The sequence below is a fragment of the Oryx dammah genome, unplaced genomic scaffold, assembly GCF_014754425.2.
Source record: "Oryx dammah isolate SB20612 unplaced genomic scaffold, SCBI_Odam_1.1 HiC_scaffold_24, whole genome shotgun sequence".
NCBI lineage: Eukaryota > Metazoa > Chordata > Mammalia > Artiodactyla > Bovidae > Oryx > Oryx dammah.
Window position 1 is genome coordinate 72,351,215 of NW_024070208.1, and position 15,776 is coordinate 72,366,990.

The 15,776-nt window shown below is 42.2% G+C and overlaps 1 protein-coding gene across 1 annotated transcript in view; it reads left to right on the top strand.

Annotated features, from left to right (window-relative positions):
* HS6ST3 (heparan sulfate 6-O-sulfotransferase 3) overlaps positions 1 to 6,083 on the top strand; it is a 720,067-nt gene extending 713,984 nt beyond the window's left edge. The window contains exon 2 of the mRNA XM_040267358.1: positions 5,375 to 6,083. Within this exon, the coding sequence (XP_040123292.1) occupies positions 5,375 to 6,083 (709 nt within the window). The remainder of the gene's footprint in view (positions 1 to 5,374) is intronic.
* The last annotated feature ends 9,693 nt before the right edge of the window (positions 6,084 to 15,776 follow it).

Sequence of the window (15,776 nt, forward strand, 5' to 3'; positions counted from 1 at the left end):
ATTAACCTTAGTCATTAGAATACACTTATCTCCTTTGAAGGTCATTTCTTTTCCACAGCATCATTTACTGAATATCTGCAGTGAGCAGGACTTTGTGGAGGTGCTGTGGGGCACCAGGCCTAAGGTCCAGTTATCAAAAAGGAACTTGAAGGGGAGATGCGAACAGGACTTTCATACGCCTGTTAAAAGCACAGTAAGTGATGTGGTAAACCCTCAAGGCTGGCAAAGTCAGGGGAGATGGAGATGAGGCTTGAGCTGGGCCAGGAAAGATGAGCAGGATGCTAATGAGCAAAGGAAAACTCAAAGACGGAGGGAAGGCAGTCATGTCCTTGTGCTGTGTTTTGAATTTTTTAACAGGATTACCTTATAGCTGAGCACATGTTCCTAGTCTTTGCACTATAGTAAGCCATGCTGCTGCTGCTGCTAAGTCGCTTCAGTCGTGTCCGACTCTGTGCGACCCCATGGATGGCAGCCCACCAGGCTCCCCAGCCCCTGGGATTCTCCAGGCAAGAGTACTGGAGTGGGGTGCCATTGCCTTCTCTGATAGTAAGCCATGATGGGTTCTATAACAATCATCAGCTGAAATGATCACTGAACTAACCAAAGAGCCCTAAGTTTCCTGAGTACACAAGGCTATGCCATCTTTACCCTGGGCTCACAAGAATAATTATTCTAAAGAGCTGTAATTGCTTTTCAGACATTCTTACATGAATTTGTCCAAACTCTCAAAGAGGCAGGTGGCAAAAGCAAGCTGTCATTAAGACAAAGTCTCTGTCCTCAGGATCTTTCTGATCCAGGGAGACTGGCAGAACAGTCCCTTAACTTGGTGGTTAGCATCTGTCCCACTTTACCAAAATCTCTGGGTGCCTAAGATCTCCTTGAGGACCATGTCTTGGTGATCTTGGGGTCCCTGCTGCCTAGACCCGTGTGCACGTGTGTGCTAAGTCAATTCAATCATGTCTGACTCTTTGCAAGTCTATGGACCATAGCTCGCCAGACTCTCCACTGTCCATGGGATCCTCTAGGCAATATACTGGAGTGGATTGCCATGCCTTCTCCAGGGGATCTTCCTGACCCAGGAATTGAACCCCGTGTCTCTTACGTATCCTGCATTAACAGGCAGGTTCTTTACCACTAGCGCCACCTGGGAAGCCAGTGCTTGGCAAAAAATTGGGAGCTCAATTAATGTTTGGAGGATTCCTAGGTGAGTGAATGGATAGGTGAAGGGAGAAAATAATAGTTTACTTGTTAATGTTTCCAAAATCTGGGGAGAGTTTAACTGAAAAGTGTTTAACAATTCAAATAGTGTTTAAGTGTTTGAACAGATGGAGCTCTGCCTCTGTTTAGGGGACTGAGTCAAAAGGGACTGGGTTCTGTGAGGACCTCTGCACGTGGCCACACAGCCTTTCCTGGGCAGCTTGCTTGTCCTTCTCTGATCTCTGTTTTGCCCTCCATTGTGCTGTTGAACAAGGAAGGCTTGAAAAGGAAAGTTGCAGACTTCAGGGTGTTTTTAAGAATTTTCCTTAGATTGGGAATTTGGGATTGACGTGCACGATGCTATATTTAAAACAGATTATCAACACGGACCTAATGTATAGCACAGAGAACTCTGCTCAATGTTCTGTAATAGCCTAAATGGGAAAAGAATTTTAAAAAGAATAAATACATGTTTATGCATAACTGAATCATCTTGCTGTATGCCTAAAACTAGGACAACATTGTTAGCCCACTATACTTTAATATAAAATAAAAAAAATTTAAATAAAATAAAAAATAAAATATTCAGCTTTAAAAAAAAAGAATTTTCTTTAGAAACTGAATTGGGCAGGAGCAGAAGAAAACGAGTTTCCATTATTTGGGAGTGGGGAGGAGATTCATGAAACTGGAGTGAAGCTTGTACATATGAGGCTGGACCTGTGGCCTGGAGGTGAACGTCATTTCATCAGTGACCTTGAAGTTTTCTGGCTGAGAGTAGAAAAGCAAAAAAAGTACAGAAAAAAATAGAAATGAGAAAAAATGATTTGATGAATCAAATTGTGACTTTTTTTCCTTCAATAGTTGGATGTTCTTCAATCCTATTGTTTTTAGCTTTCTGTCATGACAGTTTTGCAGGATTGAACGAAACAAAGCATACAGGAGAATATATCTGACTTTAATACCCAAATGCTTTCAGGCACTTGGCTCCAGAACCGTGGAGGGGACAACTCTGTACTTTATCAGTATGAATGTCGCACTAGTACATTTTTGTGTTTTGATGTCAGAGTTAGTGGTACTTACAAATGGACCCCTGACCTATTTGGCTGGTAGAACCTGCAGACATTTGAGAATGATTTTACTTGTATAAACATCGCCCTACAATTTGGCTAATCATTGTTTCAACGTAGTGTTACACTGAATAAAATTTGAAGCCAAGACCATGTTAAGTGTAAGCTAGTTTCAGTCAGCTTGGAGACCATGTGGATTTCCGATGGAGCAAAGACACTGGGAATTCTTTGGCAAGTTTTCCGAAGTGAGACAACAGCTTCTCAGATTCCAGCAGCTGGTTCCAGTTCCTTTATGCCACAAACATTTGTCATCCTCAGCCCTAAAATCTCACAGCTTTTATGATTATTTTAAAAATTTGGATTGTGTATAAATTTGAGATGCAGAAATGGGGCTAAGTCTTGTCAACTGATGGTCATCTTTTTTATTTAAATCCTTTTTTGTTCATTTTCCATTTTATCCAACTAACCAGAAAAATTATAAATTTCCCATTTGTGATCTTATTTCTCCAAGCAAAGATCTGTCTGATTTAAGGTATTCTGTCCTGATGAGTCTGTGTTCCTTAACTCACCTAAATTACATTATAACCACCATCATCATCATTGTGTTTATATATTTATTATATAATTGTCAAATAAAAATAAGTCTCTGCTTGTAGAACCGAAATGTGAACAAGTTTCAACATAGGACCAAAGCAGGATTAATAATGACATGTCATATAACATTCAACCATATAATATCCTGAAAATCTTTATTGTCAGCATTTCCTTGTGGAGCCCAGATACAATGTCAGTCATTTTCAACTTTCCCTTCAGACCTTTTGGGAAATTTTCCCCTGCTGATGGAATTGTCAATCTGTCATCAGGAAAGACAATAGAGTAATGTAAAAATGGTGATTGGCAAAGCAGCGCTCAGCCTGGCCTTTCTGTGCCAGTTTCAGTACATTCTTCTTCCTGATTTAAAGGGATGAGAGTATTACTTAAGATTTTGGATTTTCTTTCAGTTCAGTTCAGTCACTCAGTCGTGTCCAACTCTGTGACCCCCATGGACAGCAGCACACCAGGCTTCCCTGTCCATTGCCAACTCCCGGAGCTTGTTCAAACTCACGTCCATCAAGTCAGTGATGCTATCCAACCATCTTATCCTCTGTCCTCCGCTTCTCCTCCTGCCCTCAATCTTTCCCAGCATCAGGGTCTTTTCCAATGAGTCAGTTCTTTGTATCAGGTGAAGCTTTAGCTTTAGCATCAGTCCTTCCAATGAATATGCAGGACTGATCTCCTTTAGGATAGACTGGTTTGATCTCCTTGCAGTCCAAGGAATTCTCAAGAGTCTTCTCCAACACCACAGTTTCTTTAGCACATTTCAAAACTGTCTGGCTAGACATTCAAAATAACTGAATACAGTAAATGTATTTTTTTAAATATACCTCATCAATTCCTTTTTTAAAAGCAGCATAGAAAAGAGTACAGAGTGCCAGCTTCCCTGGTGGCTCAGATGGTAAAGAATCAGCCTGCAATGTGGGAGACCCGGGTTCAGTCCCTGGATTGGGAAGGTCCCATGGAGAAGGGATAGGCTACCCACTCCAGTACTCTTTCCTGGAGAATTTCATGGACAGAGGAGCCTGGCGGGCTGCAGTCCATGGGGGTTGCAAAGAGTCAGACGTGACTGAGTGACTAACACTTCAATTCCTTATTTTTGTCACTGCTTTTACTAGCTATAAATTTTTTTTTAGTACAGTTTAGATTGTCAGGGGAAGCAATGTTCTTTTCAGAACTTTTCAGAGATGTTTTTGTCTGCCCAGGGCAAACCCTGAGTGTCACTCCTGGTGACAGAGGTAGGCTGGGCAGCCCACTCCATTGGCAGCTGCTCAAATGATGAGAAGGATTTTCCTGACTTGGAATCAATATTTGCTTTTCTCTAATGCCTACTGTTGTGTCTTTATCTGTCGATTGTCCAAATCCCTTCTGGCCTCTTCACATCTCTCTTGTCCTTTTGAGCCAGTTGTACCCTGATCTTTACCTAATCATTCTGAAGCTAACCGTTTATAAAATGTATCTCTTCTCTGTGTTCCATTAGGTGCCATTAGATGAGATGACACTTATGATTGTAAGAACCACAGCACCTGACAATTAATAGGCATTCAATAAAAATTAGTTACATTTTTTGTTTTTTTAAAATTTGCTGCCCAAGAAAGCACAGAGGCTTTGAAATCAAATAGGCCTAAATTTTAACACAGTGCAAGTATTCATTTGCTCTAGGATCTTGGGCTGTTTTTTACCTCTGTGTTCTCAGGTTTTTTTGTTTTTTAAGTCATGATAAAACCCATTTTACAAGTGATGTTGAAGGTTATCTGTGCCAGTACTCACAAAGCACCTAGTCCAGTTTCCAGCACATAATAAGTGCTCAGTAAATATTAATCTCCATACAACATATCTTTCCCCTACCCCACCTACTTCTTAACCCAAAATAAGATTAAGGAGACTTGGCTTTCCGCTTTGCTCTTTCTAGTCTCCTGGCTTTGGATAAATCATTTTAACCCCCTTGCACGTTTCCCTATCAAATAGTCCCCAATATCTACTCCAAAAGTACCTTTTAGGGATCAGATAAAATATCATTTGTGTGATAACTTTCAATAATCATGGTGAGTTTTCTAAAATAAGGTGGTGTTGTTGCCAGTTGTAATTTATCAGTGAATAATTACTGCATTAAGGCATGAACTATTTCCCCCAACCCCAGCCTTCCCCACACTGTGAGTGAGCGAAAGTCACTCAATCCTGTCCAACTCTTCACAACCCCATGGACTATAGCCCACCAGGCTTCTTTGTCCATGGAATTCTTCTGGCAAAGAATACTGGGGTAGGCTGCCCACACTGTAGCCGAAAGAAAAAACGCAACAAATGGTACTGAAAACCCATGCATGCATGTTTATAGAAACATGCACAGCAAGGAACATTGGCCTAACAGCCTCTCATGTGAGCACTGGCAGGACATTCTCAGGTGACCATTAGGCAGCCAAGTCCATTGACTCAGTGCTGATATAAAGGCCACAGAGGCCCGAGTTCCCAAGGTTGTAGTTCTGGAGGACTGACGCTCTCCCCCTCATCTCTTCCAGGAATTTCTATTACATCACCATGTTGCGGGATCCAGTGTCCCGATACCTGAGCGAGTGGAAACACGTTCAGAGAGGGGCCACGTGGAAAACCTCCCTCCACATGTGCGACGGGAGGAGCCCCACCCCGGACGAGCTGCCTACCTGCTACCCGGGGGACGACTGGTCCGGGGTCAGCCTGCGGGAGTTCATGGACTGCACCTACAACCTGGCCAATAACCGCCAGGTGCGCATGCTGGCCGACCTCAGCCTGGTGGGCTGCTACAACTTGACTTTCATGAACGAGAGCGAGAGGAACGCCATCTTGCTGCAGAGCGCCAAGAGCAACCTCAAGAACATGGCGTTCTTCGGCCTCACGGAGTTCCAGCGCAAGACGCAGTTTCTCTTTGAGAGGACATTCAACCTCAAGTTCATCTCCCCCTTCACACAGTTCAACATCACGCGGGCTTCCAACGTGGAGATCAACGAGGGCGCCCGCCGGCGCATCGAGGAGCTCAACTTCCTCGACATGCAGCTCTACGAGTACGCCAAGGATCTCTTCCAGCAGCGCTACCACCGCACCAAGCAGCTGGAGCGCCAGAGGGACCGGCAGAGGAGACGCGGGGAGCGCAGGCTACAGCGAGATCACAGGGGCCACCGCTGGCCCAAACAGGAGGGGAACCCCGAGGGGGCCGTCACAGAGGACTACAACAGCCAGGTGGTGAGATGGTGACCGACCCCTCCCCGCCCTCTCCTCCCGCGGAAGGGGGAGGCTGAGCCAGCACACTGACCTCACCTTGGAGAATGTGGGACCACGCCGAGGACGTCTGGCCCGTAGGTGGCTTGTTTGGGACCCGGCCCCCCCCCCGCCCCCCCACCTTGCTTCCTCTCTGTCTTCACCTTTTTCCAGCCAGAGATGATCCATCTGGTTCTTTTTTTTCTGACATTTGTCAATCTGTGATATTAAGTAGGGTAAGGAATGCACCCAACGGGATAGACCTCTTTAGAAGGTCAAGGGGCAAAGCACCAACAAAGGAAAGAGTCCTTGGGATTTTTTTGCAGCAGCAGCCCAGGTTGTAGTTTGGGCAACTGGAACCTACCCAAGTACACATGAAAAGCCAAATAATGGCTTGGATGTTCTGCTGAAACTGACCAGTTCATATTGTCTCTTTAATGGAAGTACTGCTGTTGAAAGAGAGAGGAAGAGAAGGCTTTTCCAGCCTTCCCATGAGGTTTAATGCCAGCTCTCTCGGATGTTGGCTCTCATCTTTGAACTCTATTTGAATGTGGTTTAAAATCATAAGCAGTGTAACGTGTTTTGTTATTATGGTTGTTTTTCAACACGATTACCCTGCTACTGACCATCACTGCAGACTCACATCCTCTGCATCTTATCGCTGAGCCATGCTTCTCCCCCATCTTTTAAGGAAAGGCTAGTAGATTCAGGAGACATGTGCCTTTGGCTCCAGAGAAAGGAACGTGGGTCAGGGAGAGAACATGCTTATTAACGAATACCTAAAGAAAACACCCTTTACCAGTTTTTATTTTCAGTATAAGGAATGAAAGATAAATTAAGAAGGGAGAAAAGCAGGAGGATAACTACCTGTCCACCATTTCCAGTGTGACTGCAGAACCTTAGTTTTTTTAATGAGGACTATTTCAGAGTTCTTCCTATTTGGAGCAGGCCTCTTATCTGATACAGCACTGCCAGGTTTGAAACGATACTGTCATAGAGGAAAAGACACTTAAAAGGAATTTGGCCTTTAGTATAGGAGCTCAGCTAGCATGTATGCAAAATAAAGTCAAGATCACTAACTTAAAAAATAACTCTGACTTAGGTCATGAGACATGGAACGCAGTGCATGTTTACTCCAGGAGTTTAGAAGGACTCTACCTCCCAACGTTTGAATATCTGTAGCCTGGTAATATTTTTTGTCCGTGCATGGTCACTACCTGTTGTGAGACTGTGGTCCGAAAAAATATGCTGCATTGACAAGTGCTTCTTATTTTCACCTCTTCCCACCCACAGCTACAACACAATGTCTTTGAATAATCAGGGGAGAAATATGGCAGAGGGAGTAGAAAACCTTTGCCTAGCATTTAGTAGGGGATCAGAGTGAGTAGAGAGTTTCACAACAGACTGATTTGATCAATCCTTTCAAGGAGCTGAAGGCAAAATGAGTGAACCCCCTAAATCAGATTGAAAAGCCTATTTCATTGATATCCAACATGTTTGATGTTTAAGCCAGCTTTACATAAGCTGCGTCTCAGCCTCCAGAATACTCTCTCTGGGGTTGAGAGTTAATCAACCCACATTCATGTTGCACTCGCCTGTGCAGAGGGGAGCCTGGTGTCTCCATCAAAGAGAGTTCTAGAGAAGAGGCTTAGATATTCCTGGTACTACCCTCAGCTTCATCTCTCATGGGAGGAAAGGCATTACTGGGACCTTCCTTGTGCCAGGAACTTTGAGAGGCCCTTTTCATAACTCAGATCTATTCACAAGAAGGTAGATACTGTTTGTCCCAATTTCACGATGTGGAAAGTGAGATTCACAGACAATAAGTAGCTTCCTCATGGGTTGTGAGCTAGATTTGGCTGAGTGCAGAGGGCAAACTCTTTTTTTGTCTCCATAATGTTTTCCATATGGGATAAAAGCTTCCTGCCAATTGTGCTAGAAACCACCGATTATTGTCCAGAAGGGTTTGTGTCTAACCCACCTGAGGGTGATAGCTCCAAGCCATCAGGGACCCAGTGCCACGTTGCCTTGGGTGAGTCTAACCTCCTCCAAATCACTCATCTATCAAGGGGCTGAGAGACTGATGACTTTATAGGCAGTTGCACTTCTTAAGCCATAGATGGGGTGGGTTAGAGGGGCCGAAAATATAGCTTGTTAGCTGACAGAGATTAGGCTCACAAAATATTAGCATCTCCCTGCCTGATGATTTGTTCCTAAGGTAGTGAGAAAAAAGGCTTGCTACTGGGATTAATGAGCAGCTTTCTCTCTGTCTTTCCATTTCAATGCTAAGATCTAATGCTCTATAGAATGGCAGAGCTGCAAATTATTGTTCTGCCTGTCGCTGTGAATCACTCACACACACACACACGCTAACAATCCAATGTTTTGTCATGTGGAAAATCAAAACAAGTTAGAAAGCATTCAGATTGTTTCTTTTAAACTCACTTTACATTTTTGGCAGAAAATCCGTGCCTAGCTGAAACATGAAGGCAGCCTCTGCTAACTTCACACCGTTCCTCAAGCGCCTTGGGGTTTCTATCAAAAGGCTTTCCGTGGCCTCGCTGCTGAAGGCGTGATGTATGAGGCTCCGCTGGAGACCCAGTATCAGGATGTTGAGAGGAGAAACCATCTCTCTGTATTGGCCCGAGGCCAGTGCTGAGCAAATTAAGAAGACCGACATGAATTTCCTCCTCGTATCATTTCATTCTAAAGCAGCACACTCATCCTCTCCCTGTGGTCCTCTGTTGATAGAAATGAAGAGGTGAGGATACAGTTTGTTCTCTGAAAATTGACGGTGCACCTGTCTGCCCAGTGATCCTCAGCTCAGGGAAAGGATATCAGCAGAAGGCATCTGGGTCTAAGGATCCATGGGTAGCCAGCAGCCTTACGTTGTTGCTGTTGTTCAGTTGCTAAGTCATGTCCAACTCTTTGTGACCCCATGGACTGCAGCACACCAGGCTTCCCTGTCCTTCACTCTCTCCCAGAGTTTGCTCAAACTCATGTGCATTGAGTCAGTGACGCCATCCAACCATCCCATCCTGTCTCGCCCCCTTCTCCTCCTGCCCTCAATCTTTCCCAGAATCAGGGTCTTTTCCAATGATTTGGATCTCCGCATCAGGTGGCCAAAGTATTGGAACTTCAGCTTCAGCATTGGTCCATCCAATGAATATTAAGACCCCAAACTAAGTCATTCCAGATACATCTGTGTTAAAAGCCCAGCAGAGGCAAAGAAAAAAGAAAAATCCCTAAGGAGTTCCATATCCTGTTGATTCCTACAATTCCCAGGTAGACCTTCCTTTTATTCTCTGGCAATGGCAACATCACTAACCAGACTGGGATAAACTATCTATATATGTGTGTGTTTAAATTATTATTAAGGAATAAGATATGTACTATATATTCTGTCTCCTTTTAACTTTTGGCTACCTACTCTCAACAATAGAGAAAACCTGCCCTGAGAATTATTTGAATACTCTTTCTAATGATTGCTAATATTAAAAATCAGTGTTAGGCAACAGTTAAGGTTATCACATGTGTTATTAAAAAAATGGTAAAAATATGCTCCTTATCAGCAAAAGGAGATAACTTTGTCAGAAATAGTTTGACCAAAGGTTCGAAATGAGGACTTGTTCAAAAATCTGATAATATGAAGGGGAGGGGATCAAGGAGGTGAACAAAGATCATTAAAATATAAATACAAGTTCAGAAGGCAATGGCACCCCACTCCAGTACTCTTGCCCAGAAAATCCCTTGGACAGAGGAGCCTGGTAGGCTGCAGTCCATGGGGTCGCTAAGAGTCAGACACAACAGAGCAACTTCACTTTCACTTTTCACTTTCATGCCCTGGAAAAGGAAATGGCAACCCACTCCAGTGTTCTTGCCTGGAGAATCCCAGGGACGGGGGAGCCTGGTGGGCTGCCGTCTATGGGGTCACACAGAGTCGGACGCAACTGAAGCGACTTAGCGGTAGCAGCAGGTAGGATTCCTATTTGGCTGCTTTAACAGAGAAACTGAAAACAATAGTGACCTCAAAAGATTGAAGCAATTGCTCTCTCAGTTAGAAGACAAACTAGCCTGCCATGTGATATTCCCAGAATCCCAGGCCCTCTCTTGCTCTTTCATTCTAACATGCAGCTTTCAACTCATGGTCCAAGATGACTGCCGCAGCTCCTGCCATCTCATTGTTATTTTAGATAGCTTAGAAGAAGCGGGGAGAAGTTGCACATGTCAATTCCAGTCACATCGCACAGGCTAACACCTAGCTATTAGCTACATCTAGCTGCTAAGAAGACCAGGAAATGTCATCATTATTGGTTGCCTTGTGCCTTGATAAATATAGAGGTTCTATTATTAAAGAAACAATGTAAAAATCAATACTGATCAAAACTATCAGTCTCTGACACAAAAAGGAATTGAAAAAATATTTTAAGTACTTTTCAACGTCATCTATTTCGTCATCCATTTTTGCTATGGCTAAGATTAGAATTTGTAACTTTGTATAGTATTTCATGCTTTTCAAAACATTTTTACATCTAGTATCTCATTTGATCTTCACCACAGTCTTGTATGTAAAATAGCTCATTAATTCCATTCGATAGTTTGGCATGGAGATTCAGTGATGTTGAAAGATTTCCTAAAGATTCTAGTTTATTAACAAGACAGGTGCTCACAGCCCCAGTCTTTTGACTTCATATTTTTCTGCTACTTTATGCTACTCATCATCAGTATTGGGACTGAGAATTGCAAGAATATGAAATCTCAATCTCTATTGATTTATAGCTTCCTTTGCCTTCTCATAGAACTGAAGAGACTCAAAAAACACCAAGGAGAGGGGTAGAGTTGGCTCTCAACTCCCTGCTTCCAGGGAGGAAACCTCTTATTAGGCGTGAAATGACCAAGAGATGGGTAATGTTACAGGGAAATCTTGAAGCATCACCACTCAAACACCTCCCATTGGATGTCCACCCCATCCAATCCAAAAGCTCTTCAAGATGAAGCCCAAGGGAAGGTACTCCTTAGGGAAGCTTGGTGGTAGAAATATTTTGAATCAGTGGTAGCCTGAATAGAGATGCTTTACAGAGGCACAAGAGAGCCCCTGGTTGAAACATCTCCCTTCCTCTCTACTTCTTTCCTCAGTCCCTGGAATTTTATCAGCAGCATACTGCTTTGGTTCTTAAAATTTTTATTTGCTATTAAATGAATCCCTTTGCACATTTGCCAGGGAGAGGAAATGCTTTCTGTTGCCATAAGCTAATACCTTCCCACCAAGGGTTTATCTGACTCCTCTCCAACTCGGACTTCTAGCTGAGAGCAGAGCTTGTAGGATGGAATCATCCTCATGGGATCAGATGTGAGGGTTGGGAGAGAAAGAGTAGCCACAGAGAAAAGTGGGGCTTTTAAAAACAGGCAGGTCTTTAAAAGGGGGAAAGATGTGCAAGGGAATAGGGAAACAGGAAAGTGAGTCGGGGACCGTTTCCATCCTCAGTGTCAAGGGCATTCTGGAGCCATTTGGATTCTTTTGGCCACTGCAAAGAGCAAGAAAAGGCTTGAGACTTGTGAAACAGGATCAGAGCATTCAGGATAATTTTAGGGACTGAACTGGAGCTGGATCAAAGAGAAAGCTGGGGTGGACTTTGGCAAAGGGTACTGTGATCTGATCACAGTTGTGTCTCTAAGGTCTTTCTTTTTTGTCATTACTGTGCCTCTGCTGGTCAGCAGAACTTCAGCTAAAAGTCTGCAGGTAGGTATTGGGACTGGCTGAGTCCAGTGACCTTATCCATTAATGTCATCTCTGGGCAGCATGCAAAGGTTCTTTCTCCAAGGCACTTTCAGCTTTTCTTCCACTCCCTCCCTCCCTCTCTACTGGACATAAGTCTGCTTTCTCTCACCACATCCACCTAGACACCCCTGAACTAACTCCCTTATTAGCCCCTCTGGGCAAGTGGGCAGGGTTCCGAGACCTGTGTGTTTTGTAGCCTAATGGAGAGACTGCATACGGACCCACCCTCACAACACACCGGCAGAACCAACCTCCCTTGCAGAGGTGCTGAGATTTCCAGAGGACTGGCCTCACTATGAACACCAGCAACATCTGCAAGACAAAAGCCCCTGAACTTCCAAGCCAGGACTGGAGGTAACCTAGCAGAACTACGGATCTGAGGACACAGGACCACAGATGTTTTCTGAGCCTGTGGTCTAGGTCATTTATGGACAAGACTACAGCTGTCATGCTTTGGCACATTAAATGGAGCCTCCGTGGGTTACAAGTTCTGTTGTAGTTGGTGGGAATTTATCAAAGGGCCAGATGTCAGTGCTGAAAGGCTTCAGTTCTTTCTGGGGAAAACTGAGGGAGCAGTGTCGTTGGGACAATGACAGTGCGATTTAGTCATTGTCCCATTTATTTCCACCAGCTTGTCATTTTTTTTTTTTTTAATAATGTGACCATCTTTTCTTTTCCTTCCTTCTCCACACCTCCCTCCCCAGAAAGACCTTCTGGGTTTTGCTTGTATTATTTTTCATTTCACAAATCCACAATGAAAAATGGTGGAAAGAAGAATCTGGACTTGTGTCTGGTGCCCCATTTTAGATGTAAAGATAGTTATCCAATAGATAGTAAGTGATTTCTCCTAAGATATTTCTTTCCGTTTCTGTGCAATACTATGTATGAACTTGGGTACTAGGAGATTGTGTTGTAAGATTATCAACCTTTATTGCTATTTAAAAAATGATAGTTTGTAGAACTGAGGATTCTCATTGATGTGAAGCACAATTTAATGAATAAGTTAACATATTAAACTGTTGTGATGTCAAGAACAACTGTTTCCCTCTGTGATTTTGTTAGACATCGTTGCAAAAGGAGAAGAGCTGGTTAAATACTTTAAGGGATTTGTGGAAATTGAATACAGGGGATCAGCTTTGTCAAATTCTAAAAATCCATGCTTTGGGTACAAATGTGGTTATTGGATGTGAAACTTTAAAAGCATAAAAGACAAAGAAAATATAGATTGAAGCAATTTCAAATCTCTGAGGCCAGGGAGGGTTTCACAGATTCTCAAACATGTGAACTTCTAAAACCATGGCTCTTGCTGAGGCTCCCCAGTTCAGTGCCTGCTCCGCCCACTGAAATTCACAGTGAAATGCAGAAAGCAACCTACAGACTTAAAGGAGGAGGCAAAGGTCTGAGAAGGAATGATGGAAGAGGAACAACAGGGATTAAAGGAAAGCAGTTTGGAATTCAAGCTAAAAGAAAGGAAAGAAACAAGAGAAAGGGAGGAAAGAGGAAGAGAGAAAGAGAGAGGAAGAAAACCCAAACAGTAATGAAATCCATTATGGGTCCCTCTAGTTTCTGTGTGTATGGTTTGCCAGATTTTTTTTTTTTTTTTATGACTAGTTCCTCTAATACAAAGAAACAAAATTAGCTTCTAGGAGAGAAAAATTTCCTTCATTCAAAAATCCCTTGAGTGATACAATTTATCACTTTCTTTTTGTTCTATCTGGAGAAGGAAATGGCAACCCACTCCAGTATTCTTGCCTGGAAAATCCCATGGACAGAGGACCCTGGAGGCTATCCATGGGGTCTCAAAGAGTCGGACACGACTGAGCAACTTCACTTTCACTTTCAGTTTTTGTACTATAAAGGTGGGAATTGTGAACCTCTTCCTTGCTTGTTTGGTAGTTCGATTGGGAGCCTTAGAAAAATGTCCTTCAACCAGGTTCCTCCATCTAGTGAGAGTCATATGCAAAGGGACATTGACTCTAGAGCAACTGGAGTAGCTTATAAAAAAGACTCCAAAAAGTGGAAGTTAAATATACATCTATACACACAGACATTTGGGGGACTTTTATCTTTCAAGAAAAACCTCAGACAAGTTAAGAGAAGGACTAAGAAAGATTCGAGATTTACTGCATTGTCTCATTCACCTTGAAAATAGTGTTAAAAACAAGATTGAAAAAAATGTCAAATATATAATTGAAAATATGCTTTCAATATGGTACTGTTTCACAGATCATTTTTCATATTGAATATATATTTGAAAATTAATGGAGTAAACTAATTCAATATAATTATTTCTTCATGTTGTAAATAATTTGTTTTTTATGATATTAAAGTAATATATGAACTTAGATAATTTGGGAAATACAAGGCATTAAAAGGTTCGTAAATTATAGAGCCAAACTCAGACATTATTTTGATCTATTCTCTTTCCTATTATTTAATGCATTAGCAGTTAGAGTAACATTTAGATAATAAATGTTTTAGGAAATTAAAATCATATGGTCTATGCAATGTAAATGCATATGTTAAAATCTTAGCACCCATTCTTTGAAAACATAATTTTAATAGCTGCATATAATTTTACCATTCCCATATTTTGGAGCATTCTGGTTATTTTCAGTTTTTTCCACTAATATAAGTAACAGTGAAATGAATATATTTGTACACAAGTAGCATCTTTGTATCCCCCTTGGAGAGAGGACAATGGATCAATTATTTGCATCTTCCCAATGACTCTAAAGGAAAAAATATTCAAAATTATATTCAAAAATTATTCAAAATATGTCAAAATTACTTAAATGGAGCTAAATGAACATTTAAGAAAAAAGAAAAGTTATTCATAGAATCAAAGAAAAATATCTATATGTCACCAGAACCACCCTCCTGGGATTGAAGCTTTCATTCCCAAAGATGCTAGGAGTGTTGGCTGTAGGCTGATAGCTCCCAGTTGAGTCTCTCTCAGGGACCTGGCCTCCCCCAAGGTCATGCCACCTTTTGGGGAGAGGTCATATAGAATGACTCTGGAGCTGAAGGTCAGGTCTTTTGACTGGCGGCATCTCAGCTGCAACGCACCCTGTAGGCTCAGCTGAGGACTGCATGGCCAAGCATCTCGGTTCACTGTCTGTTTCCACCCCATCCTGCTGCCGACACGTGTGACCCCAATCAGCTCTGGACACACACATCACCATGGACTCTGCTCTCCGGGAAGGAGGACTTGCCATGGACCTCTGAGAACTAGCCTCCGCAGCCTTCTGCCATGTGTCGTCTTTGTTCTAGCACCTGCAGACTTCCTATCTTTTGAGCTCAGCTGTTTTGAAACATTATTATGGCATATTTTGTCCAACATTTCTACTTGTTTGTAGATATAAGACGAATCTGTGTTGGCTCAGCTTGTCAGGTTCCTAGAAACAAGTCTGCTTTTAAATGTTGAAATCTCCTTTGAGTCTATGCTTCTACAGCTTTTCCATTATTTGGCCCTTCATCACATTTTCTATTTTGAGACTCCAGATTTTCACAATTAACTTTCCCTCCTTTTCTACTTTGAGGGGCTTTTCCCTCTGTTTGCTTATCTTTTCCAAAACCTGCCTGTTTGTATTCTTTCCCTCAATGATATTTTTATTTTCCCACCTACATGTGTTGTATATATTTTACTTTACATTTCCACCTCTTAATTTTTGTTTTCAGTTTTTAATCTTATATTTATGCTTGGATTTTTCATTTTAATTTTCTTTGTATTTTAAAATAAATTGTTTTCAAGCCTTTGTTTTATTGGTCTAGCTTTTTATCTTTTATTAATCTTTTTATCTTTTATTAATCTCACCAGTTTTATCTATCTCTTAATGCTTGACTCAGAGACGGCGATGGATGCTTAACTTCTTATTTTTATAGATAGTTTGTCCTTATACTCAATTTTG